Consider the following 27,986-nt stretch of genomic DNA (forward strand, 5'->3'; position numbering starts at 1 on the left):
GCCACATCCCAAACACGGTGTGTATGAAGGTCACCACATGTGTTGTTTACGGGATAACTCTGGTTGTTAGCGTCGAAAAAATGTGCAGTTCTCGGCAGTTGCTGACGGAAAAGTAGCCCATGTATTTACTTCTACTGGACACGTACTATGGAGGTGAGACAGGGCACATAGTCACTCTGAAAGGGGAATACCATGGTAGTAGAGATAACACCTAAGTATTCATTGAATTGAGATGATTTTGAGGGAGGGAACATTTTTCATGTGCAATGATATTGCTTGGTATTGGAAAACAGCAACTTTTCCTGGCCGCTGAGCGAGACATCCGCTGTCGAGTTCATACTTCCGTTTTAATTGCATTTTATTCTATGCTTCCTTTTCTAACTTCCGCTTCACGTAAGCGAGGGCGGATGTTTACGCGAAATACTTCCATCCGTCTGATATCACTTCGTTTTCGTAGTCTATTTTCAGTCGCAGTTGTAGATGTCTCAAGCGTTCGTTCAGCGCATGGAGGTTCCATGATGTTCTGGAACGCGTGAAATGTGTTCGATTTTTTCATTTATACATTCATGAAACTTGGACAAACGTGCCCGTTTGGAATGTCAGTTAAATATGCTTGAATCATATTGCTACTTTAAAGTGCTTGTTGCCGTTGCTGTTGGCAGTTCACGTTTACCAGGTATGCTGTTTCGTGTTCCGGTTCAAATCAGTGTTTACTGAGATGTTTCTCTCGAATTTAGGCTTTTCTTGTTGTGACAAAAATATTTGCTCTTGTGTAGACGTTGTATGTTTTGGTTCGCGTGAAAAAATTACATTTTGATAATAGATATGTATGGATATGTCGATCTGTAATTACGAGCTATCTGCGAATTTGCTTTGTATAACTCTGGGAAGACTGTTTTGATCGATGTAGAAGAGCGTAAATTCCTGATTATTTGCTATTTTACGTTATTCCTGTTTATGAAGGTTTTTCTGGGTCAGTGGACAAGAAGGCTTTGATCGATCGGTTTATGGTAACGTACCATCAAAACAAACACTTGATACAGAGGACGCCCCTGTCAGCTTCGGCTGCCAAGTGAAGTTAACGTTTCGTCCAAGCTCAAGGTGTCTTAGTGGTGCTTATCTTGTGAAATGGTGTTAATTTTTAACCCGTAAGTGGGATATTCGGGGATTTTTTCATTAATATAATCCCATACGTCTAAACTGTGCTTTTAATGTAGTGGAAATACAGTGTGGGCTCCTCCGTTTGAGTGGTTATCTTGTGTCATGTAGAAGCTTGAATCGTTGTTCTCATGTAGGAAAGATAACCGTTGATTTGGTAAAGTTAAATATTTTAAATTAGTCGAGTTTCCATTACGGTTAGCTTGTAATGTGTTATTGGAATTTTTAGTTCGATTCGTTCAAAGAAAATACTGAAGGGTTGGTTTACATAACACGTAATTTTCAAATGCGAACTTTGGAGTTTTTGTATTAATTAACGGCAGCGTAGTCGCAAACTATGATTTTTTGTATTGGCGAAATCAAGTTAAACGAATTTTGGCCTTCGGTAGTGGTGTGTGGAGAATTTTCGTGAAATTTTATTTACGTCCTTATACCTAAAGCATACATTTTTTACAGGTTGTTTTTCTGCTTTGGTGTTCCACGTCGAGGTGGGCCCCAATGAGTTGAGCCTTGAATCGGGTTTAAATCAAGATCTAGTGGCTTTGGCTCAAGAAACAGTCATTACCCCGGGAGGGGTTGCCACTCCCCAAGACGGCCTCGTCCCCACTACCTTCGGGGGTGGCGAGGAGATGTCAGGGGACCCTAGGAATTCCTCAGGATCTTTCGGTGTGGTTGGTGTGCCAGAGGAAGGTGGTCATGTCATAGGCGGTGGAAATGGTGGTAGTGGGGCGGGCGGTGGAGGTGTTGTGGTGGCATGGAGTGCTCTGAGGGAGCGATTTTGGGAAGATGGTCAGATGCCGTTCTTCCTGGTTTCCTTCTCAGTTTTGGGACTGCTAATTCTAGCCTCAGTGGTAAGTAGCTGAAGCGTTATTGCTTATTCTGTCTCTCTCTGTATTGTTTTGTGTGCGTTCTCAACAAGCATGGGGTATGTCCAGGGGCCGCAGTGTTATGTTGATATGTGTTGTCTACAGGTGTATTTTTCCCCTTCATATTCATTTTTTCTCCATTCTTTCACCAGGGAACACTTCTCTCTCAAGTTTCTATATTCCTAAATTCTGCCGTTATGTTACCTGGAGAAAGTTTGACAGTTTTGAGGGATTATTAGAGCATCCATTTTCCATTCTCAATCTCAATGTAATTTAGATCAATGGAATATGGTCCCAAGGTCGTTGAATTTGCTATTCTGTTGTAGAATCGTGGTGAGCCACTTTATTTTCTTTCCATTCTTACTTCAAAATTAAGCTTTTCAGATCATCAGGGAAGGTTTATACCATCACCAGTATAAAGTTATTTACTGTAATTAAAAAAATATATTTGATTGCGTGCCTGCTAGTTTCACGTTGAGGGAATTAAACCATCCAGTTGTGTGTTTTCCATCATATGTTTACTATTTGAAATCTCATACATATTAGTCAACTGTGGTCATTGATGATGCTATTCTTTCATAAATAGTTAGAAGCTATAGTTTCAGAAAGACCAATGTAGTGTGCTAAAACAGTGAGTGCTTAGTGAATGTGTTGGCAATACAAAAGAATTCCTGCCAAAGAATATCTTGAATATGAAACAGAAACGTGAGACACCAACATTATATCTTCATATGTATAATTGATTCACTTGAAACAAAATATAACTTTTCTCACACTCAAGTTTCCCACTTATCCTTTCAATTTTCATTATTTTTATGAAATATGGAGTCTTGTCTTCCTTGTGCATATTTTTAGTGTCTACTGCGTGATCAGAGGCAAGGATGGATGCAATTAATGATTTTCTAAAATATCTTGTTCTGCCTGTGCTAGTCTACTTGATCACAATTACAATGAGCCACATGGCATATATGAAAGGTCATGTGACCTTTTATATATTCCATTTTCAATCTAATTCTACCTTGATAATCTTGTATAATATTACAAAGCCATGATCAAATGGTGAGTTGACAATTAATGTTAAAGTGCTGTAACTGACTTGCACTTATCTCTCCCATCAGCTTCTCTTGTGGGCCAAGAAAAGCCGTGGTCTTTTGCCAGGGAGCAAAGGACCCACCCCCATCGGACATGGGGATGTGGGAACCACTGTGGTGGAGGTGGGGGGAGGAGGAACATTGTTGCGGAGGGAGCGATGGGTATTTCACCCAGTAGTGAGACCTCCTCTTGACCGCTTGGATGCTGTACAGCCACGCATCGGAGCAGTTGTCAGTGAGGAGGGTGTAGAGAAGGTGGTTGAAGCAGGAGTGGAGACATTGGCTGTTGTCAGTGGTGTTGGCAAGACCACTGGGGATAAAAGTTTGGAGGAGGCAGGACCTGTGGAAGTGGTTGTTGTCTCCCTCGAGGAGCCGCACAAAGAGTGCCCAGAGGAAAAGACTTACCCAGTGGCAAGCAAGGTTTCTGCAGCTGAGCCAGTGCTTTCCAAAGGAATTGGGATCTTGAGGGCCATAGGTGCTGCTCCTGTCCCCATTCACAATGCAGAAGGTTCAGTGGAAACCCACCCAGAGCCCATTCGTGTGAGAGCAAGGGGCCTTCTGGAGAGGAGGGGATCTAGTGCATCGTTAACCATTGACCTACAACCTTCGCCACCTGTTTCAGAGAGGGCCAATGGATGCTGTGCTCCTGTGACCCCTACCAGGGAGTGGTGAGTGAGATTTGAATATTATTGAATAAAAACTCTTAATCACATACTTACCTATATATAGAAAAGAGGACTGCTCAGATTGCGACCAAGGTTAGCACATAGGTGCATCTCATGATCTTGGACCCCATAGTATTACTTTAGGTTTCGTCCCATGGGTCCTTTGTTTTATTTTAACATTTCCATTTATTACGTCACGTTATACAGCCTCTGCGGTTGGACATCCTGATGGATAGGCACACCTTTTGACACTCCCAGTGAGAAAGCATGAAAATCCTCTATGATTATGAAATCCAAGTTCCAAGCTTCCCACCTTCCCCTTTACTATCCTTCGCGAGCAACTCCAGGTGGCCTGGTAGTAATATATAATCGGATTCATCTTGATCAATTGCATTTGTTTTACTTTTGAGTTTAACACTGTAATTTTTTGTCTAAACTTTCATTTACCTGAGCAGTTATTTTTAGTTCTCAGTCATTAAGTGATGTAATTAGGGAGTTTGCTTGGATAAGTGTTCACTTCAACTTAAAAGTTACAGCTCACCCTGAACCAAGCTACAGACATGTGAAATTTTCACATTTTAGATAGAAGGGCCGATTTCTTTCCCTGTGCCACATTGCACTTGGATATTTTATGGTTGCATCCCACTGGTATTTGAACAGGGAACCTTTTAAGCAGCAGCCAAGCACTCAACCTGCTAGGCTGCCACATTCCATGCTTTCATTTCATGAATGAGTTAAATTTTCATAACCTATATTTTTGTTACAACTCTTCCATTGCAAAGTCTATGGTGCTATTAACACCTATTTCCTGATTAGCACTATTCTGATTTGCTCTGCTCCAAATTATTACAGTTTATATTTTGAAACCTTGTTATAGTGTAATGCTCTCTAGTTCCTTTTTAATTGCTTTTGAAAATTGGGATCATTGTTCCCCTTGTGTCCTTGCTTCTACTAGAATTGTTTTCTGCTGCAAGTTTATTCTAATTTTGAATGGAAAATCCATGTTTTAAAACTAATTTAACTGAACTTAGTCAATTCAGTGTTTGAAAGAAGAAAATTTTTTGAATTATTTTGTCTTAGGCTTTCATCATCACAAGTTATTTATTGATTTGTTAACCTTCTGACTAGGTTCTGTGCCTTTTTATAGTAAAGTATTCACAGTGTTCAATCCAAAGTGTTAATGCCGGAGTTTCCCTTTAGTAATAGAGAATGAGTGATACTAGGCAGCCTAACTAGGAATACAGTAATGATTGGTGTGGAGTTAGAAGTCTTGCATTGTCTTCTGGTGGGACAACTTTACAATTACTGTGATGCTCCTGTGTGGTTCTTGATTTTTTTAAATGCCAGTTGAAGCCTTTTCTCTGTCAATCCTTCATGCTATGTTTGTTTTTTTTTATGTAACAATGACTTATATTCATAGTATTTAGCATGAGGCATATTAGTAGTAATTGCTGTTGAGTCAAGTTATCGCACAAATTTTGTTGTGCATATGTTAGTTATGAGATTATTGTTGTATTATTTGTGGTTAATGATTTTATTTTCTTTGTTTTACAATATTTAAAAGTATTTAAGACATTATTGTGTTGTTAGGTGAAGACTTGGAAGTTCACATTTATTCTAATACGATTGCATACGTGAAAATACTGAATGGTTATCTACATATGAATTGATATAGAGCCTATCACTCAAATAGTGCTTTTGTTTATTCATATTTATTGCGAAAGTTTCAAACAAATAGAAGGAAAGCAATAAATAAGGTTTAATAGTTTGTGAAGGAATGTTAACATTCCACATTATTATTAGAAGACAGGTATGAAAACTGCTTCTGTGTAACTTAAATAACAAAATTTCTGAGCTGTGAAACTTAGCAAATTAAGTTGCACAACATTAGAATTTATGGAACTTGGTGGCTCAATTAGCACTGTTTCAATTAGCTCTTGCAGTTAATGGAATGAATCAGGAGCGTTGATGGGTGAGTGGGTGCATTCAAAATGAGTCTTAATGTTGGGATGGAATTATATTGCAGAGTGGGCATGGAAACTCTGAGGGTGCATAGTTGAAGGGCTTCTTACTTTGCTCCAAAGCTGAGTGATACGGAAGGGGTTGATGGAAGTTTTTGATTTTAAATCGTCCTATTTAAATCCGTAACTGAATAGGTAAAACCATTTATTTTGAATGGTGGAGTGAAAATGTGTGATTGATATGATGGAGCTAGTTCAGCCTAGATGTTTCAATGCATGACATAATGTACATGTTGTGTCTTTAAAATTATATTTCTGATAATGTTTAATGAACTTTCACCTGATGGTACTACTACTCGTGTTCATTTCATTAACTTCAAACATGTTTGCTTTATTCATACCTCATACTGTGTAAAATGTAAGCATAAAGTGTTGGTTGGAGTATACTTTGGAGATTTTAAGTTGATCAAGATAATTTCGAGCTATAATAAGGTTTTATAGAAAGATTGAATTTTATTGTTTTAAGTTTTTAAAGAAAAACCAAATATGTTCTCTTTTTTGGTCATCTTGGTTTTTTCAGTCAAAATTATCTGTTGTGGCTTAAAGAAAATCTATAAGCAGCTCAAAAAGGTTCATGAAATCAAGTGGCCTGATAACATTGAAAACAAGCAAGTGCACTGAAATATAATCAAAGAGATATCAATGTTGATGTCAGTCAGATAGACAAGGTCCATATAGATTACCATTGCATCATGGAATATTGAATTTATGAGGAACATAACTGAAAGGGAAGCTCTAAAAGGGGACTTACAAGCTAAATATATATTGGTAGGGCAATTTTTGTGCGTTTCCATGTAACTCTGCTGATTAACTATGTTTCTTGGCACAATTGTGGTATTGACCGTATGGAAAGGTTATACATAATAGCACACATCAAAATTATAGAATTATAATTGTTGAACCAAACTGAATTTAGTTTCTTTCTGTGTACATTGGTCAGCTGAATCAAAATCTGTTTTACATTCTCTAAATGTGTACAGAAATAAACAGGAGATGGGGTTGTGATAGGCATTGTCAATCAATTTTGAGCTTTCAAGACTTAAATTATTAAGGGATTGAAGAATTCTGAGACCTCGGTAGCAGTGAATTATGTTAATTATAAGACTAGTTGCAAATTATTTTTAATGTATATGTTAGGGAAACTATATATTAACCCTTGACTTGCAAAATCTCTGTTTTATACGGTGTTGTACATATTTCGGTGGCTGTCCATCGCACGTGTGAATAGAGCAGGGGTAGGCAATTTTTTGGGCTCGAGGGCCACTTTGTATGAGAGGAGTTTATTCGAGGGCTGTACCGTTTACAATGATTGTATTCATCAGTTAGCATTATATTTAATTTGAGAAAAAGTATATAAATTGTATAATAAAAATTAAACAATAGTGGCAGTTCTATTCTACTCATTTATTTGGTAAATTTTTTATTAGTTAGATTTCTAGCTGGAAGTACATTTAATTATATAATCACTTTAAGGAGATGAGTGTACCATATTAATTTTTATAAACTCTGTGTCGGTCCATCTCAAGCTCTGTGGCATGTGGCCCACGGGCCACAATATGCCTACCTCTGGAATAGAGCATGGTGACATTTCCAACCAGAGGGAGGACACTTTTTTACTTACTTCCCACTTCCCCTCATCAGACACTCGCAGAACAGTTAATGTTAATTGATAGAGGTCCGTGAAATTTGCGAGATGCGATATTGCGAAAGAACACAAAATAACACAAAATCGGTAAATAAAAACGAAATTTCGCATTTTTTGCAATTTTCGGGGAATTAGCAAAAAAAATCACATCTAATGAGTCATAATCTATTAAAGCCTAAGCCTTCATTGTGTAATGCTGCTGACGTTCATTTGCTCTTCCTCATTACGATTCCAAGGTCAACTTGCTTGTTAAGTCTCGTGCAAAACGCATCCTCGTAATATCGTACACCACAGTGATTTCTCCCCCAGAATTTGCCGTTAAATTTATCACAACCTCTCACTTCGATTCGCATGTATCAATCCAGAAATATTTAGAATGAGGTGCTTTCTCACCTGAAGAATTAGATATTATGAATTAGAAAGTGCTGAAAAAAATTTAACACAGCCGTGGAAGAGCGGAAATACAAGCTCACGCGCCCGGCACGCGTCAATGCCGAGCAGTAATTCCGGTGACTCATCGCAACGCATTAGACAGCTTTATTGGATAACTTGCCAAAGGAAAACCTTGAGTGTGGTTCGAATGTAACAATTCTGTTGACTGAAACACGGCCGCTGGCTGGGAACGGGGCGCCATTCACGGCACGGCCCACAGCTTCGCAGAGAGTCGTCTCGTCTGAAAGCGGCCTGAATTTCACAGCGTCGTGACGTGAACAGTGGCCGGTGAAAAGTCATTTCATCAGAAAGCGGCCTCAATGTAGCACTGCCTGTATTTCACGCTGTAGACGGCGCACCGCCGGGACGGATTGAAATGGGTGCCAAGGTGACCACAGCACCCGTCAACGGCACCGTACCATCAACGGCAGGATTCGATTCGTTTAAAGACATCCATGGACTCGTATGGTTATTTGAAAGCATGAAGCGCTATCATTTGGGGGAAGGAAAGGAAGGAACAGAAAGGATAGGGGGAGAGGGGGTTCTCCTTACTAGCGGATGGATCGTTGGATATTCGGCTCTCCTCTGAGCTTCAATACAAAAAAATCATTTCAACATTGACCAAATCTAATATCTGATTCTTCAGGTGAGAAAGCGTCTCATTCTAGATGTTTCAGAATTGATGAATGGGAAATAATTTTTCAAGTTTCTTTGAATCCGATCATTTTTAGTTATGTGTGCTTCTTTCACTGCCTTTCCTGACCAATTGGCAATAGCTGTAATCAAAACTAAGCTATTTTGTTGTACCTAGCCGCTGGTCTACCTTCCCTCAACATCTGGGTGAGGGGTATCATAAGGGAACTCACGACATCAAACGTTTAGGCCAATTTGTAAGTTATACAGTACTATGGTTATACTGTAGCTACCCAGCACTCAGTTAGAAAACACCATTGTGAGTGGTTGTGTTTTGCGGTTGGACTGTTTTTTTTTATTGTGCTTCCAGCTTTAAATATCAAACAAAGGAAAGGAATTTTAAAATGCCAAAAGCTAGTGATATGGGTCATACCAGGGCAATTGAACTCAGCTCAGAAGAATTTTATGTGAATGACAGAGTATTACTGTGCAAAGTGTGCGATAAAAGGTTTGAATTTGAAAGATGTGACATGTTGTTAAAGTACATCAGTGACGATACACATAAACGTGCAAAAGAAAGGGGACCTGCAAAATGACAGCTATCATTCTAACATACAGTCACTCAGTCTAAGAAAGAGAAGGAGGAGTTTGTTATTGCTACTTCTGAAGCATTTTTAAAGGCTTTATTTAGTGTAGAGAAACTTGACAATCCAAAAATTCTGGAATGGCTCTCTAAGTATACATAGACATGTATATAGACATACATATAAGGTAGTGGGGATTTGCCATTTGCAGATCGTATTCGCCAAGACTACATACTTGAACCATTCATACACCTTGAACCAATATAACTTGAACCATATCCATTATTTAGTTTTATCAGAAATTTTGTTCAATCGAAATTGTGTTAAATGATATGTAAAATGCTTAATAAAAGTATAAGTATTCATGAAACGTTTAGCATAAGATAATAAAACGCCTATAAATGTGGAAAAATTGTTGCATTATAATAACAACGCCAAGATTTTCTATAACACCGAAATCACATGGTTTTAAAATAATTTTAGCAAAAAATAAAACAACTTTCACGGACCTCTTCATTAATGACTTCATGTTACCTTGCCTTGAAATTTCCATGGTGATGACTTCTCAACTTTGATGTATCTTGTGTTTACGATGGGCATTCCTTTGAATTTGAAGGCCTTGACTGATGAAATTACTCCATATATGTGGCTCAAAAGGAAGCATTTCATGTTTAGAAAATTTTGTCTTATATTTAAAGTATTCTAAGGCAGCACATGCAGGACTGCCCAAATGCAGTTCCACTTCCCATCATGAGGGTGTTCAGATTATCCAGGTACAGCGAAGGTCTTTGTATCATTGGCATAGCCCTCTTTCTCAATCACAATTTGCCTCCTCTCTCAATTCTTATTCAGCTGTTCTTTGAAGTAAACAAATGAATACTCAATTTCTGAGTTTTTAGACCCATACAGCAAGCTCCCTATAATCTGAGCTAATGATGGGGAGAGGCTGCACAAATAATCGAAAAAATGGATCCAAGCATATGCTTTCATTTATTATACTTAATGTTCATGATTAATGTATTTCAAACAGTATACATATTTTTAATAATGCACATCATCTGCTATTTTAGATTACTTCAAGGACTCGTTGAAAGCTTTTTTCATGTGACAGCGGATTTTTTAGTAGCGACAACGAGTGTCTTTGTAATCATATTCCTACTGCTCTAAGTACGTTACTGATTAAAACGCTGAATTCTTTATGCTGTCACATCGCGTCATCCTCAAATTTCCCATCAAATGAGGTGGCAATAGCCATCAGTACACGGCCATAATTGGCTCCATGAACTACACAAAGCTGAAAAGAATACTTCAAGATATGATTCATTGCTGACTCCATGAAAAGCTATGAGCAGACACATTCAGGGCCGGTTTTATAATGTCTGGTTAAACTGGAGTTTAAGCTAAGCGTCGGTTAAGTCCCAGAATTCTGTTTTATAATCGATGGTTAAGCCAAATCTGAGCGTTAAAGTGGTAGTCAAGCTAAACCATGGATTTCCCTCGGGTAAAAAGTTAATGTGAAGTTTAAATTGTTGAAAATGGCGGATGTTTTGAAATGCTGAAGAACCCTACGATAATATACGGAAGAAATAATCGACCAAGCGCAGCATCCTCCGTTTTTATCCGTATCTACGATATCAGCAATCAATTTCCAATATTTTTAGCACCACAATAGCAATGTAATAAGTGAAATATTTCCATAAGACCGGTGATATATCCGGAACGGACCACTATTCTACGGTATTCGCTACGAAATCCTTACAAACATCTCAAGTTTGATAATAATCACCATCCAATAAATAATATTGTCTATTCTATGGACTGCAGTCGGAGATCGTGTGATAAACCCCTGAAAATGTTGAAGTTATGCAATATTTGTGCCGGCGTAGGAGTTCGTTATGATTTGTGCCAGCCAAGTGAGTTGATGAAAAATACTAGAATTACATATCGGAGGGAAGGAAGGAGGTGTAACAGGAGTGTAGGTATAGAAATCTGTTATTACCTGGTTTTGCTGACTTCATCAACGATTTCAAAATGTGTCGGTGTTTACAAAGACAGTTTGAATTAGAAGAACAGCCAAGTTTCGTATTTGGCAATCGAAAGAGAGAAAAAGATCGTATCTACTGATTGCATTCTGATTTACTAGCATGTGATGTCACTATAGAATTCATAATTACTTCTGAGGATATATGTTATGAGGTGAAAGTATTTTCGTATTTCCTTTTCCAAAGGATGTTTGTCAAAGTACTACTATAAAAATTGTAGGTAAGTCCATTAACAATATTTGGTGTACGGCTTGGTATTTCTTGGAGATAAATATATAGGAATAAGTGAGGCAAGTGAAATATTGCGTGAAAAAGAAAGTATTTAGCACGTTTCGTACGTAATGTATACAAGATACTGTTTGAGTTTTCTTTGGAAGCTGAGAAAGGCAAATTGATACAACCAATACAGCTCGTGTGGGTAAAAAAGTAAGAACGACTGATTTGCTCATAAGATGGTATGATATATCAATGAATTTGTGAGGCAAATGAGCCTTTGGAGTGTGGAAGTTTACTAATTATTGTACGTTTTGTGACTAAAGTAATGACCTCTTATCCTTTTGATTGAAAAAGATTTGGAAAGGCACCTTAAGCAAGAAAAGTCTTCTCTTCTCTGAGCGTTCTAATGTGTAGCCTTCAACGGAAAAAATTGCGACTTTATTGCCTAAGTGCTGTTCGTAGCCAAACACAGGTTATGTACTATTAAAACCTCCTAGCAAATTATCTACCATCGAAAGTAGCTGCAGAGCTATAGAATCAGTGGTGCATCTGCCATCAAAAGTAGCTTCAGAGCCATAGAATCAGTGGTGCCCATCTAGATATCTCATGTTAAAATATAAGAGTGCCAATTTGGTTACCAATACTTATCTTATTTCAGGCTTGAATGTTTTAATATGGTGAAAATAAACAATTCGATACTTATCCTGAAAAAGTTTAATTTTATTCCATACATTTGAGCCTTAATTCAAGAGAATTTTGACCCTTGTACCTGAAGACTCATGGAAAATATGGAATATATGATATCAAAGCCAGATCAATCAAATAAATATTATTTTAAGGTTCTTAAGCATTGTCTGCTAAGGGAATGTTTGAAACAATCAGAGTCAGTTGTATTTCTTACAATATTGAGCCAGCTGGGCTACTCTTGCTTGCTATTGGGGAAAGCTGTTGTCTGTGTACATATGTATTTGCTCATGAGGATGAATTTACAGGAAATGACTGCATTCACCACCATTCCATTCATTATTTTCTATGCTTATCAGTGACCACTGAAATTTTTTCATCGATAAGCTCTTTCAAAGTACCTTGTATGATATTGAGCAAGATATGGTGGAAGTTCTTCATATTAGTAAAATAAAACATTGCAGTATTTCCACTGATTTTTATTATAATAAAATCAGTGGAAGTATTGCAATGTCTAATTTTACTAATGACTCTATCAAAGTCTTAAGTGGGATCCTTGGTATGGTTTCTTCCTAAAATATTAACCCTTACTACTACTTGTCGACGTTTAATTAACTAATATGTTTAATAAGTCTTCAAAGGATAAGTGAAGACATATTCCTATAACAGCCAATTTACATCACATATCTGGTACACTCGTTAGTTTCTTGGGATTTCAATCCCATACGTAGCTTTTATTAATTTTTTCATGCTCCATCCATTGAACTGTCACTAATGAGTACATACGTTCAAAAAATCGATTAGGTATAACATCATCAACACTTATAATCATGCATGACTTGATATCTCATTCCATTCCTTACTGTTATAAGTGATTTACTCATTAAGGTTGACATATTTCTTAGTAACATACATGGTTATTCCATTTATTCCAGAACCATTGTCTCCCTGCCCTTGCTTGTTACTCAAAATCCTTACCTTAATCCCTGTTGTCGGCATTTCAAGCTTGATGAACACTTCACATTCATCTCCTGCATTAATTCCCTTGCCTCATTTATCTCGTCTAGCACTTCCTACTTCCTTTTCCTCTGTCAATCTTATCTATACATTCCTGTATCTATACATTCTTATCCTCCCTCTGGGTCAAAAATACCAGTTCCATAGCAAACCTTACTCCATATATCTTAACCAGACTTCTATTTGCACTTTGGTCCTGTGATTTTCCCATTAATTCTCCTCTTTTTATTTATTCCAAGGATTATCTCTGTCTCGCTGCGATCTGCATCACTAAAGATATATTTTAACATGCATAGCTGCAACGTATGTAATGAGAAACAGTCTATGTTCATGTCACATAGGCAAATTTTCTTAATAGATTTATGGAAGTGGAGTGGATGTAAGGGAAATTGCTTCTATGATCACTTCATAAATAGAACATGGTACGGTAAAATTCTGTGAGGAAGTCATACTATTGCATTTATGATAGTGGAAGCACATACATTAATTATAAGTGAGTGATGTCAGTGTGGTGCATTCAGAGATGACTTGGTACAGCAATCAAAAGGATTACCCCAGAAGTAGGTAGTAAAAAAAATTACTTACTGTGACTACATGTAACAACATAATTCTATTGAAAACTCATATCCCAAAAGACAGTTGCAATGAAGGAGTCATCATGATGGAGTCCTTATGCTTTGCATTTGATACAAATAAATTCTTTAAATGCTGTATAAATAACTGTATCTTTGTACCGTGACGGATCCATGGAGGGGGGGGGGGGGGGCTAAGGAGGGTAGCCAATTTACTCCCCTTGGGTATCCACTTTACACTAGATAGAATGGTGGTTTATTTCCGACTCCCACTACAGCTGGAATTTTAACCTCACCTAGCCCACCCGCTTGTCCCTATCCTGGATCCACTACTGTCTTTGTATAATTTAGTAATCTGCTAAATATTTAAAACATGTTCAATGAAAGCTTCATATTTTGTGGGCTGAGAATAAAAGAAAATATCTATCACATATATAGTATAGTATTCATAAACACCACTGAGAGTTGAAAATTAATGCTTTCATTCCGATTAGATATGTTTTTTGACAGATTTTTTATAAATTGAACCCAGAAACTTTAATATCTTTGCACCCCATCTCTTTCCCTTGAATCTTAAATACAACACAAGCCTTTGCTGTTGATTAGATATGAAGTTAGTTATGTTAGCACTTAAAACTTATTCTTACACAAGGTTTGCAAAAATAGTATTAACATAAAGAATAGATCCCCCATCCCAAGCTATGAGCCAAAAAGAGTTGCAATATTTGTTACAGATGCATATTTCTATAACAACATGCAGCCTACTTGTAAAGTATGAAAGGTTTGCTGCAAACTGTACATTTATTTAATAATTGGATAGCAGGAGCCCTTGAAGTAACTGTGGTAGGGTTATGCATAAGTTATTCAAACTTTATTCATTCTTCTCTAATTATAATTTTTGACTGTGAAGCTATGTTCATAATCAGTGATTTCTGAACATCCATTCAATTTAAAATGGCAATGAATAAATTCTCCTTGGCATTACCATAAAGACTCACAGTCATCCCTATTACAATATCAACTACACTATTGACAGCCAGTATCAAAATATGTTTCACTTTATACTTCAATGGTAAGGGCTACTTGGTGTCATGCAATAGATTTTGGTATCTCTAATGAAGAAATTTAAACTTAGTTCTGTCCCTTATTGAAAATTTATTTGCCAGAGATTATGGATTTCATGAAACATATTGCTTCTTAACAGTATATGTATATATATAATCATAAAAAAGATGAGATAATTTAAAGTTATGAAATATCTGCTGCTAGCTGACAATTATATGGCTCAATTCTTTTCGTGTCTGTAACACGAGTGGCACATGGCTGAATATACCTCCTCATTGTGAAAATTTTAATATAACTGAAAATGCTCTATAAAAACACAAAAATCATCAAAGGAATTACCATGAATTGATCATAAAAATGACATCATTGTGACAGAAGCCTCGTTATCGTTTTAATGAACACTGATGAATTTTTCTATTAGACGGTGGTTGGTTATAAATTCTGTTATTTAAATTATGGCCATGGTGAGTACTTTGAAAACGGGAAAGGCTTTGATTATTCACAACTTGCAGGCTGTTCCTAATTCCGTAGGGAACGCAGAGATGATAATAAATTAGCGTAACGGCCATACTAACGCTAAGAAGATATATCTTACTGCAAAAGTATGATTAAAATTTATCGTCATTATGATTAAATTGTAGCCTCAAAATGTTCCTAAAATCGCTCTGGTGGCGTACTCAATAGAAAACCATTTCAATTGGTTTCACAATACAAATGAGAATCTTCGTTCTCGAATAATAAGCACAAACAAGGTTAATCTACCACTATTTCTTGCAAAGGGACTCCACCTTGATTCAATCCATTAACAAATAGTAATTCATTATCTGCGAGTAATTTATGGTTTACACAATTAACACTTGTACATGCCAAATATTCACAGATCGAGGCGAGTATTTTTATTTTAACGACACACTGATGATTGACCATAAGATCGTCAACGATTAAAACCGAAAATATTGGCGTCATCTTCGTTTTCAAAGCTAACCATCACTTCAAAACAAACGTAAACAATTCTTTCACCACTCTCCAACTCGATTTTTTTCAATTTTGACTTTCGTCTGTTTCACTTTTCGCGATCAATTGTTGGTATGAGAATTACAGTAGCTGCGCTTTCCTCTCGTTAAAGTTCCCATCAGCCAACCGGCGGTAGGATTTGCTTTATAAAACACAACCTCTCGTTAAACTCCACGTTACCGTAATCTCCACGTCAACTTAACGTGAGGTTTAACCAGACATTATAAAACCGGCCCTCAGAGTGTAACTCCTCAGTTACTGCTCTAGTGCTCTGATAGCAACTCCTTGCATCCGAGTGGAGTGGCATGTATTGAATCAGATGTTGTCATCATTCTGCACCCACTTTTTTATGAATATTCAGTTCTTAAATTCCCTATCCTTAGGTGATGTCATTTCTGGAAGATTTTAGTTTACCTGGTATAGCCCAAAGTAGATTGGTATTTGGACTGTTTTCAATGTACCTGAGAGAGTGGTGAAATTCCTTTTCCCTGATTTCATATTTCTTTTTGAATTTATTTGGTATTTCTATAAGTGCAATTAAATTTATATTTTATTTGTACTTGATAGGCAACCATCATTGGTAGAGGTCCGTGAATTTCGCGAGACGCGATATCGCGAAATAACACGAAATAACGCAAAATCGGTTATTTAAAACGAAATTTCGCGTTATTTGCGATTTTAGGTGGATTAGCGAAAAAATCATATGTAATGAGTCGTAATCTATTAAAACATAAGCCTTCATTGTTTAACGCTGCCGACGTTCATTTGCTCTATCTCATTACGATTCCAGGGTCAATAGGCTCGTTTAGTCTCGCGCATAGCTCATCCACGTAATATCGCGCACAGTGGTGATTTATCCGCCAGAATTTGCCGTTAAATTTATCACTGCTTCTTTCTTACCTGAAGAATTAAATATTATGAATTAAAAATGCGCGGATAGAAATTTAGCGCGGCTGCGGAGGAGCGGAAATACAAGCTCACACGCCCGATACGCGTCAATGCCGAGCAGTAATTCCGGCGACTCACCGCGGCGCATTAGACTGCGTTATTGGATAACTTTTGCAGGAATACCTTGAGTATGGGTCTAATGTAACAATTTCGTTGACTTAAACACGGCCGCTGGCTGGGACCGGGCCGCCGTTCACGGCACGGCCCACAGCGTGGCAGAGTCGTCTCGTCTGAAAGCGGCCTGAATTTCACGGTGTGGTGACGTGAGCGGCGGCCGGCGAAAAGTCGTTTCGTCAGAAAGCGGCCTCAATGTAGCACTGCCTGTATTTCGCGCCGTACACGGCGCACCGCCGGGCCGGATTGAAATGGGCGCCGTGGTGACCATGGTGGCCGTCAACGGCACCGTGCGTCAACTGAGCGATTCGATTCGTTTTAAGACATCCATAGACACGTAAGGTTATTTGAAAGCACGAAGCGCTAGCAGTTGGGAGAAGGGAAGGAAGGAACAGAAAGGATAGGAGGAGAGGGGATTCTCCTTATTTGCAGACGGATCGTCGAATATTCAGCTCTCCACTGAGCTACAATGCAAAAAAATAATTTCGACATTGGCCAAATCTAATACCTAATTCTTCAGGTGAGAAAGCGTCTCATTCTAGATGCTTCAGGATCGATAAATGGGAAATAATTTTTCAAGTTTCTTTGAATCCGATTGTTTTGTTATGTGCGCTTCTTTCTCTGCCTTTCCTGACTGATAGGCAACAGCTGTAATCAAAACTAAGCGACTTTGTTGTATCTAGCTGCTGTCCCACCTTCCCTCAACACCTGGGTGAGGGGTATCGAAAGGGAACCCACGACATGAAACATTTCAGACAATTTGTAAGTTATACAGTACTGCAGCTACCCAGCACTCAGTTTGAAAACACCACCGTGACAGGTTGTGTTTTGGGGTTAGACTGTTTTTTTTTATCGTAGTTCCAGCTTTCAATATTGAACAAAGGATAGGAATTTTAAAATGCCAAAAGGTAGTGATACTCTTCACACCAGGGTAAGTGAATTTAGTTGAGAAGGATGTTATGTGAAAGACAGAGTATAACTGTGCAAAGTTTGCGATAAAAGATTTTAATTCAAAAGATGTGACACTTTGTTAAAGCACATCAGTAGCGATACACATAAACGTGCGAAAGAGAGGGGATCCACAAAACGACAGCTATCATTTGAACACACAGTCACTCACTCAAAGAAAGGAAAGGAGGAGCTTGTTGCTGCTACTACAGAAGCATTTTTAAAGGCTTTATTTAGTGTAGAGAAACTTGACAATGCAAAAATCCCGGAATGGCTCTCGAAGTACATATACACATATAAGGTAGTGGGGATTTTGCCGTTTGCTGATCGTATTAGCCAAGACTACATACTTGAACCATTCATATACCTTGAACCAATATAAATTGAACCACTTCTTTCATGTTGTTTTATCAGAAATTTTGTACTATCGAAATTGTGTTAAATGTTAAGTAAAATGCTTAATAAAAGTATAGGTGTAAATGAAACAAGTACCATAAAATAATAAAACGCCTATAAATGTGGAAAAATTGTTGCATTATAATAACACCGCCAAGATTTTCTATAACACCGAAATAACATGGTTTTAAAACGAATTTTAGCAAAAAATAAAACCACTTTCACGGACCTCTAATCATTGGGCAGTATTCCGTGGCCTTGTATTTAAATGTGTTTTTTTTCTTCCAGTTCTACTGAAGAATTTCTCCTCTCTGCGGGAAATCGTCTTAGCAGGGGCCAGCTGAGAACTTGTTTACGTGACCCAAAAGCTCTTCACAATGAATTTTGGGAAGTGCCCTCAAACCATCCCGAGCATAGCGGAGTGGCTGGAAGTGGTACGAGGAACAGATACCGCTCTATCTTGCCCAATGAACGGTCGAGGGTTAAACTGAGTGAAAAGGACAATGATCCTCTCACTTCATATATAAATGCAAATTATGTTAGGGTAAGTAAATTGATTTCAAATTTTTAGATGAGATTGATCATTATTTTGTATAATATAAATATGCTTTATTGAAAGATGATTGTTGAATGTAATGGGCGATTTGTTTTGGCTTGAAAATGGTTTAATTTGAATAGTCTATGATAAAAAATGTGCTCCTTCCCTTGATATCTTCTATTACATTAAGTCCTCAACATACAAACAAGATGTAATCATTGTTCGTAAGTTGAAAAACTTTAGGAAGGCATTGGGAAGTGTAGTTATCCTGTTGAATGCAGCACTTCATAACAATTTTGCTTAAACTCATGATCGTTTTAAACTGATCTAACTTTATATAAATAATAACCCAAAAAAAATCAATATGTTTTAATGCATCTTTGCACTATTTTTTCACCATGGTTGTGTTTGTCTGCAGTGTTTCTCACCAGTATTTCAGACATGTAAATTTTGTCTTTGAATTTTTAATTTTTCATGCACACAAGCCTCGGAACTGCTTTCACTCATAAATAATTAATCTAGTCATAACTTGATCCTTTCGCAATGTTAATATCACATACAGGAGGCCAAAAACCTGGGAGTAGATACTTTATTTATGATTTTATTACCTTTGGCAATTTATTATGTAGTCTCTGGTCGGTAGAAAAAGTTGGAAGTAAATATAAAAAGCTTTTAGTAAATAAATATGGGCTTGTTTCACAAAATTGAAGATGTTCTGTACAGCCCTGGAAAACCGGTCTGCAGACTCTGATTTTGTCACCAATTGTTGGATAGAGCTAGAAATTTTCTGGTGCTGATTTGTTTTTAGGGATGGTTTGTGCTAAGATGAATGCACTAGGCATGTGGATCAGTTTTTGGAGGAAAGTATTTGATTAGTAGCAATAGGCCCTTAATACGTAATATAAAACTGTTTTTCTCATTCTATTTTTGCAACCTTGAAATCATAAATGAGAAATTTCTTGTGGTAGTCCTGTGCATCCATCCTCTTTTGCGATGAAATAGATTTCAAAAACATTATCTGTGCAATGACTATGCTATAGTGTAATTACCTTAGCCCATAAAATTTTTTCTTCCTTGGCACTAGTGTGCTCCCCCCCACACGAAAAAAAGGGGCTTCCACCATTTTTCTCTCTGTTTACTTCCCCTGCATCTGCCTCTCTCCCTGTCCCTCTCCTACCTAACTTCACTGGCATTTTTTCATTCCCTTGTGAGGCCCTTTGGTGGATATGATAGCAAATAGTCCACAAATCTCGTGACCTTTGTAATTAAAATTGACTGAAAATGAAAGGAAGTCATTCACACATATTGTGAAGCCATTCTGCAAGATTCAATGGAACATTTAAAATGACTTTATGGTAAGTGCAAAGGAGAGGAAAAAGGATGAATAGGGAAAATTGACTGCCAATTTATCTTAAAGTGATCCTCTTTCAAAATATTTCCACCCATTGAAATTTAAGTCTAAATTTTCAATAATGTGTGACTACTACACTCTTAAGTTCAGTGAGTACTTCGCCTTCCTTTGTGAGTTTCAACGAAATCGGTGACCAAACACCCATCCGAAAAGCAGTGCAACATTAATTTACCCAATATTAGAAATTGCTACTAGAGAAAATAACTGGGAAGTGTGGGATAACGCCTCATGTGGCTTGGCAATTGACAAGTTTGGATTGATTTTTGTTGCTTTTGTGATTTGTTTACTTTTCTTCAAATACTCATTTTCCATTTTTCTTTTTAGGGCTATGATGGCGAGGAAAAAGCATACATTGCCACTCAAGGCCCTCTTCCTCATACAGTGCAAGATTTTTGGGAGATGGTGCTGCAGGAGCATGTCCCTGCCATTGTTATGATCACCAAGTTGAAAGAAAAGGGCCGACCTAAATGTGAGAATTATCTTCCTGGTGAAGAGGGCGAAGGAGAGAAGGGATCCACAGTCACTCATGGAGATATAACAATTATTGTTCGGAATGTCTTCCTCAAGGCTGGCTACACTGTGAGGGAACTCACTCTCCAGGTTAGCTGCTGAGATTTGGTTTTTGTGTTGCCCTTCATAAAATTAGAGATAGGCCAGTGATTTGAAGGCTCGATCCAAAACTGGAATCAAGGGATTACTAGTCTCTGTTCTATGAGTAGAGAGGCCCGGGATTCCAGGATTCATTTCTACTATGGATTCTGTTTTATGTTGAATGTGTGGATTAGAGATTCTAATGTATATGGATAAGTGGAATCAAATTTTTGTGAACTGCTGTAATAGATTCAGTTTGATAATTTTTATACAGATAAAAATTGTATGTACAGACTCCGTGAAGCATTTCCTTATGTTTTGTACAGAAGTTATCTGTTCCAATTAATCTGTTATCTGTTCTGTTTTTTTTTAATGATCACTTACTCACTTCTTCTAGATAATTCTGTGATAATAGTTTTTATCTTACATAAAATGATTTAAGAGGAAGCTTGTGATTAATAATTAAAATTATCTCCAGGGATGAATTTTTGCTACTGTTGCATAATCAAAGAAAAATAGCTTGTCATTATAACGGATTCAAAATTTTTCCTCTCATTTTGAAGCCTTTGCTCAGCTCTCATATCATTCCTTGATATCATTGCACATTCTTATTCGAATCAGTTAGGATAGAAAAGTTATTTTTGACTTCAATATTTCATTTCTTGCTTTATACTTATATTTCAGAGGGGAGAGGAGACCTATGAAACATTGCATTTTTGGTACACGGGATGGCCCGACCATCGAACACCACCTAGTGCAAAGCCGCTGGTGGCTATGGCTCTCGAAGTTGAAACTGCTCGCCATAATAGTGATGGAAGCCCAAAGGGACCAGTAGTGGTGCACTGTAGTGCTGGAATTGGACGCACAGGGTGTTTCATAGCTCTGTCAGTCGGAATGAGACAGCTAGTGGCTGATGGAAATGTTGACGTGCTTGGCACTGTATGTGCCATGCGATATGATAGGTATGTGTACCACTGAAATCAGGAGTTGTGTGTTCAGGTGTAAAATTTGCTTTTTTTGCGGTTCCGGGAATTTATGGATTTTAGACCTGCAGTAAGGGTTCTATGAAATAAATTTGGTGGGATCTAGGAAGTGGGGACTTTGTTTTAAAGGGTTTCACTGATGGAGGTGCTCTGGGGTATTCTAAAAAGGTAATCTTACTTCTATTATGCAAATAAAGCCACTAGTGATTCTATATGAAGGTCATAGCATCAAAAGTAATTCTTCCAGCTTTCGTTACCTCTCCGTGAGACGAATGGAGGTGAAGGAAAGTTAACTTTGCTCACCCATCATGCTTGTCAAAATTGATTCGAATTGTATCCCAAGGAATCTGGGGTCAAATGGAACAAGGATGGACTCTGCTTAACTGTCAGCTAAATTATGCAAAGTAATAACTTTTTTCTGCAGCTAAGTCAGAGTTATGGGAAAAATTAGTCTGTGCTGTACCAAGGAATTCTCCTTTAATTGTCGTATTTCCTTGTCCTCTTCTATTTTATGTAGAAAAGATGAATTGATGGCTATTCTTTACAAGTGATAGAATTTTCTTAACTCTTCCATCAATACTAGTCTAATGTCACTTCACATGTCATAACATTGGTTATGTGGTATCTGTATTATGACATTAAATGATAGGTAATTGCAGAGAAAGAATATGGTTGCTCACCAACCCAAGATTTATTGAGAAAAATATTACCTCGGCTCTTCCAGGGTTCCTCCAGGGACAAAGACACTGTAAGATTAAATTCCGTATAAAAGGCATCAAGTGTAGGGATCAGGATCGGGGAACAATGTACTATGAACCAGCAAACCAGCCAGTTGACATGAAGGTTCTAACGTAGTCTTTGGAAAAAGTCCAATGAAGAAGTGCTACCTCGTAGATTTATTCGATTTTTACCAATATTTTGGTACCAACATTTCAGGGATGAATTAAGCTCAATAACATTAGTCTCTATGGAACTTCATGACCTAATGGCAGTTTCAATTAGTGCTCGTTTCTCATAGTAGGAATTAGGAGCATTAATCGGGGAGTTAGAGCGTTAATAGTTCTTGCTATGGAGAGCTTGCATTCCAGAGGGTTAACCAGCATTTCAGTTTTGTATTATTATCTTTACTTATTGCAATAATGAAACATTGTTTCTTAGATGATACCTAAGAAGGAGAGGGTGAACACAGCTTTTATGAGAATTAAGCTGGCATCTGCAGAGAATAACTTTTATGGTTAGTTTGTTTCATCGATTGGTACCATAAAATGTGGTGAATAGGCTCAGCGGGGTGAATAGACTCACTTTTCAATAAAATTCTTTAGACTAAAAAAAACCAACCAATGCAGTTATATCGAAGATATCAACAGTTTTCGACAGAGGTGGATTCCGTGGTTCCATTCGTCGATTGATATGTTTTTGTCTGGCAGCCATTTTAGTGTGAGATCAATCATAGCACTCGTCAACACGAACAGCTTTTCCATGCTCCCGGAAAACTATGTTTACCTTTCAAAAACTGTTGAGGCAATGTTGTTGCCATTTTCACTCCAATATAAATTAATTTTTTTTCCTACTCCTAAAGTTTGATGATTTTCAACTCGTTAGGTGAAAAACAGCAGCCAATTTCTTCAAGATAGTAGCAAATCTCGTTAGAAGTGGTGTGACTAGGCTCACCCATCACTATGCCGCTAAATTATAAGCCTGACCCAAGATGAAAACGGTACATCATAAGGACTTCCAAAGAGGTCAATCAGGCTGTGGAAGCTATGAAATCAGGGTTAAGCATTCGTAATACTGCCTTTGAATTCAATATTCCTTACTCGGTCATCAGACAGCATCTGAAAAATCCAAACATGAGACATCAGGGTGGTAGAACAGTTTTATCCCTTGATGTGAAAAATGTATTGTGGAATTATAATTTGTTCGGAATGGAGATACCCATTTGGTCGTACAACTCTCTGTTACTTTGTTAAGGGATACTTACTTGCAACACGAGTTCTGAAACTGGAAAAACTATGAGGACTACATTACTTCTCAACTGACCCAACCCACTTGAAGTGATGACAGAAAGTTCCATAAATTTTTTAAGTTGTATTTGGGTAAAATAGATGCTGTTTTACAAATTAATAACAAAATGGAAAACAATTTAATAACTGGGCCTTAATTAACCATAAAAAATGCACCTTTTGCATTAAAAATAAGGAAAAATTTATCTATGAATTCAGATTAATGTTTTCAGTTCATTATTTCTTGAGCCTATTCACCCCATTGCGTGGACCAATAGGATCAGACAACTAAAAACATAATTACATCTAACCAATAAAAATATTAAGGTGCCTCCGGTAAGGAATCAGAACTATAGGTCAAGGCACATAAAATGGAATAGAATTCACTGCGCTACTATACATAGTCTAAAGGCTGTTTTACACGGTGCACGGAATTGCGCAATCTGACGTACGTGCGAAGGCGCAATCAAAATTGCATCGTGTAAAGCGGTGAATTGCTAGAACATATGCGAGAATGCGTGGATGCGAGACGGCAAAATAGCTCCTGATCTAATTTCGTCCATGCATTCGCGCAATTCCACGCCATTTTAAAAATTAATGCAGCTCTAGCCTGCGTGATTCCGTGCCCCGTGTAAAACTGCCTTGAAAGTTAAAGCACAATGATTTGAAAACTGAGCCTATTCACCCCATTGTACGATATTGGAAACCTTTGTGACTCAGGAGATACTAGGATAACTATCTGTATGGGGCAGCATAGGTGTGATGGACATGATCATTAGTGATGAGTTATTCTTGTTTTCTATGGTTTAGAAATTTGTATTTTCCGCATGCAATAAATAAAAGGCTATTGTATAAATTAGGTTGAAGTGATAGTAACACTCTCAGTGCAAATCTTTATTTTAAGTTTAATGGCTGGTAAACACTCCCCAGCTTATGGCCATCAAGGTGACCTATAGGGAGGTATTTATATGTATTATATCATTCTTGAGCGAAATATTGATGTTATTGGTCATTTGCTTAATCCAATATGAAATATAATCCCCTCACCATTAACTGGAAACTTTACAGGGAAGGATTTGTTGTCCTAATCATTGCAGTTATCACAATGTGCCTTATTTTCTTTGCTTTTATTGATCCTGCCATCAGTTTTTCAAGAAACATCACTTTCGGTGTTGAACATTCACTTATTCCAACTTTCTCAAGGAGGGTGTTTCCATTTAAAATTATTGAAGACTTTCTCCATGTATCCATATGCAATGTATGTTTTCATATTCATTTCCTACCTTTGTCTTGTGATCAATCATATGGCTTAAATTTTCACCATAAAGTAATGACCTGTTTTTTTCATTACATATTTTGCTAAATTGCGGTATACTACCTATTTGTGTTAATTATTCTTTATTTGTCATTTGATTATTAGGGGAGGAATGGTTCAAACTGGTGAGCAGTATGAGTTTGTGCATCGGGCCCTATGCCTCTTTGAAAGATCTCTTCCTGACCAAAGTGGGGAGTGAAGAAAAGAAGTTTTCTACTGGTCTGTTCAACTGTCTAGCCGTAGCCATTGTCGCCTGACTGCCCTTTGACATCAATTCCTTGGAAGAATCCTAAAATACCCTCTTAAATGTCTTGAGGCCGTCCATTTAGAGCCCCTAGAGGAGGAAGGGGCAGTACCTTGGCCATGGCATTGAGATCCACCCTACAGGTGACCCTGTGATTGCTGTATTGCGATTCGGTAAGGTGGTGTGTTGAGTAGCTTGTTTCTAGGGCCTTCTTCAAGGCCTGTCAGCTTCCATGAAAAGGTCAGTCAATATTAGATTGTTCTGGGCTGAATGCAGCCCTTGATAACACCTGTGTTGATTCTGAGATGAAAAATACGATGGCATTTTATCCATTTTCTAAGAATTTGTATGTTTATTAAATGTTTATTTAAAATTTTTGTTTTCTTCAATGGTTCATGTTTGTTACCTTCTAGTCTGTATGTTATATAAAAAGAGTCATTTAATGGAGGTAGAATGATTTATTTTTGACTCAATTTTTTGTTGAGGTAACTATTTGAATTAAGTATTAGTACTTAATACTTCTCAGGAGACTAAGTTGAATTGAGTTTCAATTACTTAAGTACCATTGGTTCCTATTTTTAGTAGTTATGGCTTAAATATTTTTTTTAGGAATGGAATGAATTTGAGCATTTAATGTTTGACACCAGCATTTAGGCATACATCTGTTGCGTACTCACAGTGTGGAAAATTGTGGATAACTATGTATAATTCTGAAAACTTTGTTATAACACCAATTAAATTTTTACCATTTTACCGTCCATTTCCAAATTGCATAAGCTAATAATATATTTCTGTTATCTCAATTCTATTTCTATTGTTAGTGAGTGTTGCATTTTGTCTCCTCGTGCTAAGTAACTCTGTGAGAATATTTAGTGTTGAAATTCATGATACCAACTGGTTTAGTAATCTATAAAGTTTATAAAAGTATCGAACACAAATGTGTTGGCACAAGTTACTGTTATTTAAGATAAAAAAGTGATATTTAGATACCCAGATTTACGCTTGGTGTTTGAAGATGAAATAGGTTATTTGTGACTGGTTTTAATAACTAGATCTTTGAGTATATTTTTAATGAATCCAATGTTGTTTATCATTATATTTTAGACGACTTTTGTCATTTCATGGTGTCTTTTATTCAGTGTTTAATCAATAAATGTTGTTACATTCATAATTATCAGCTCTGCTCTATGTTATCACCAGTTCTTTGGATGAAGTTGTTCATTAAATTTTTAATCCTGAACTTAAATAATGAGTTGGTACCATGAAGATACCGAAATATTCTATTATGTACTTTGTAAGGAGAAAATGATTACATAAAACTCAATTGTGATTGCCTGAGTTTCATGGTAGGATTTTACATGAGAAGCTCTTAAATCACCAATGAATAGATTATGGAAACATGTTAATGTCAGGATCTTTTATTGTAATTTGTGATAAAGTAATAGTAAGTCAATGTGATTCACCTGTAATAGCTTTGAAGATGACCGAGAAGGAAAAAGTTTGAATAATGTTGACCTGCAGTTTCATAAGTGGAGTTCAAATCAATTTTTTAATCATTATCACAACAGTCACTCTAATGAAGTTAATGTCAATATATGCTTAGTCTCCTATCCACTGTTTGTAATCATTTATAGAGTCATATGTTCTATACTATTATATAATCCCTTAGATATTGGATAATATAATCCCTGATGTTGTCTTTTCAATCTGTTTCGCATGTTATTGGATATGAATCTACCTCGTATTTAAAATTCATTATGCTAATAATTCATTCCAGTGATCCCTATGTTTTCTGCCATTGTTCCTTTATCATTGCACATGTTTGATGTTGACAGAATAAACATTTGGGTAAAATTGTTTTGCCAATTTTGTGTGATAATAGTGGTTCATAAGTTATTTGTATGTTATTCCTACTACATATGTGTGTACTTATTCAAGGATATTCTGTCGTAAATGTCACTGTGCATGTACTTTGGTGATATATCTATGCTAAGCAGTTAACTTTTGAAGTTTGTAATCAATGTTGTGGGTAACATGAAATTTTATGAGTAATGCTGTAAATATTATAATGATAGCATTTAATGTTTGTGCAGTTTACTTGGCCCATTATACAAATGATCATCAGCCCTTGAATGATATAAAATAAAGTTACTTGAAAACCAGTTTCTTCCATTGTTAATTCTTTTCCCTGTATTATTTGTCATCTACTACTTTTTATTTCAGGAATTTAATTTCTGTATATTCTGATGCATAAGAAGACAGTGCATAGAGGGAGGTCCCCCAAGTGTTCCAGTAAAAATACATGCATATTTTGGAATGCACTCACAGTGTAAGATCTCTTCCAAGCACCCCTCCATACGTTTATATCATTATTGGTTGAACAACACTGCCCTTGGCTGATTTCATTTGGTTTCTGTGCATGACAGAGACAGAGAAGGATCGGCCATAAACGAGCTACCCTCCTCCCTATGTGGTGACCATAGCTTTTGTTGTTCAATGTGATTATTTGAAAACTGCTGCAATTAGACCATATCCAGTGTATACGATTATCTGTTACTTAGAGAAGATTTTCTATGGTTGAAAAGTCATTTTATATCCAGAATTTTACGGTACCTATATGAATTTATGATTATAAGTTATTAGATTTCTGTTCTTTTCGGAAATATATTTTGTTTTTAAAATTAACCATTATGTTTAATACTTTGTTATTAAATAGTTATTTTACTGATGATTATTTTCGCATTTAGGAGCATGCTTAAAGCCGTTGCAGGTTTAATTATTAAACTAAGA

At 36.9% G+C, this 27,986-nt stretch overlaps 1 protein-coding gene across 2 annotated transcripts; it reads left to right on the forward strand.

Annotated features, from left to right (window-relative positions):
• Positions 1-27,358, forward strand: LOC124153682 (tyrosine-protein phosphatase non-receptor type 7-like). Of its 2 annotated transcripts, none has more exons than XM_046526993.1 (7): positions 1-153; positions 1,615-2,009; positions 3,143-3,783; positions 18,400-18,655; positions 20,385-20,660; positions 21,336-21,613; positions 25,058-27,358. In XM_046526993.1, the coding sequence occupies exons 1-7, from the start codon at positions 120-122 to the stop codon at positions 25,149-25,151; spliced, it is 1,974 nt and encodes a 657-aa protein (XP_046382949.1). In that variant the 5' UTR covers positions 1-119; the 3' UTR covers positions 25,152-27,358. The 2 variants fall into 2 exon arrangements, with proteins under 2 accessions (XP_046382949.1, XP_046382948.1); XM_046526992.1 differs by lacking the exon at positions 1-153 and adding an exon at positions 363-676.
• Positions 27,359-27,986: the final 628 nt, after the last annotated feature.

The sequence above is a fragment of the Ischnura elegans genome, chromosome 2, assembly GCF_921293095.1.
Source record: "Ischnura elegans chromosome 2, ioIscEleg1.1, whole genome shotgun sequence".
NCBI classification, from domain to species: domain Eukaryota; kingdom Metazoa; phylum Arthropoda; class Insecta; order Odonata; family Coenagrionidae; genus Ischnura; species Ischnura elegans.

Excerpts from the sequence above, each read along its gene's own strand:
- LOC124153682 (XM_046526992.1), top strand. The coding sequence starts at position 610 with ATGCTTGAATCATATTGCTACTTTAAAGTGCTTGTTGCCGTTGCTGTT. Across the intron at positions 677-1,614 it reads TGGCAGTTCACGTTTACCAG|GTTGTTTTTCTGCTTTGGTG; the intron begins GTATGCTGTTTC and ends CATTTTTTACAG. Across the intron at positions 2,010-3,142 it reads TGCTAATTCTAGCCTCAGTG|CTTCTCTTGTGGGCCAAGAA; the intron begins GTAAGTAGCTGA and ends CTCTCCCATCAG.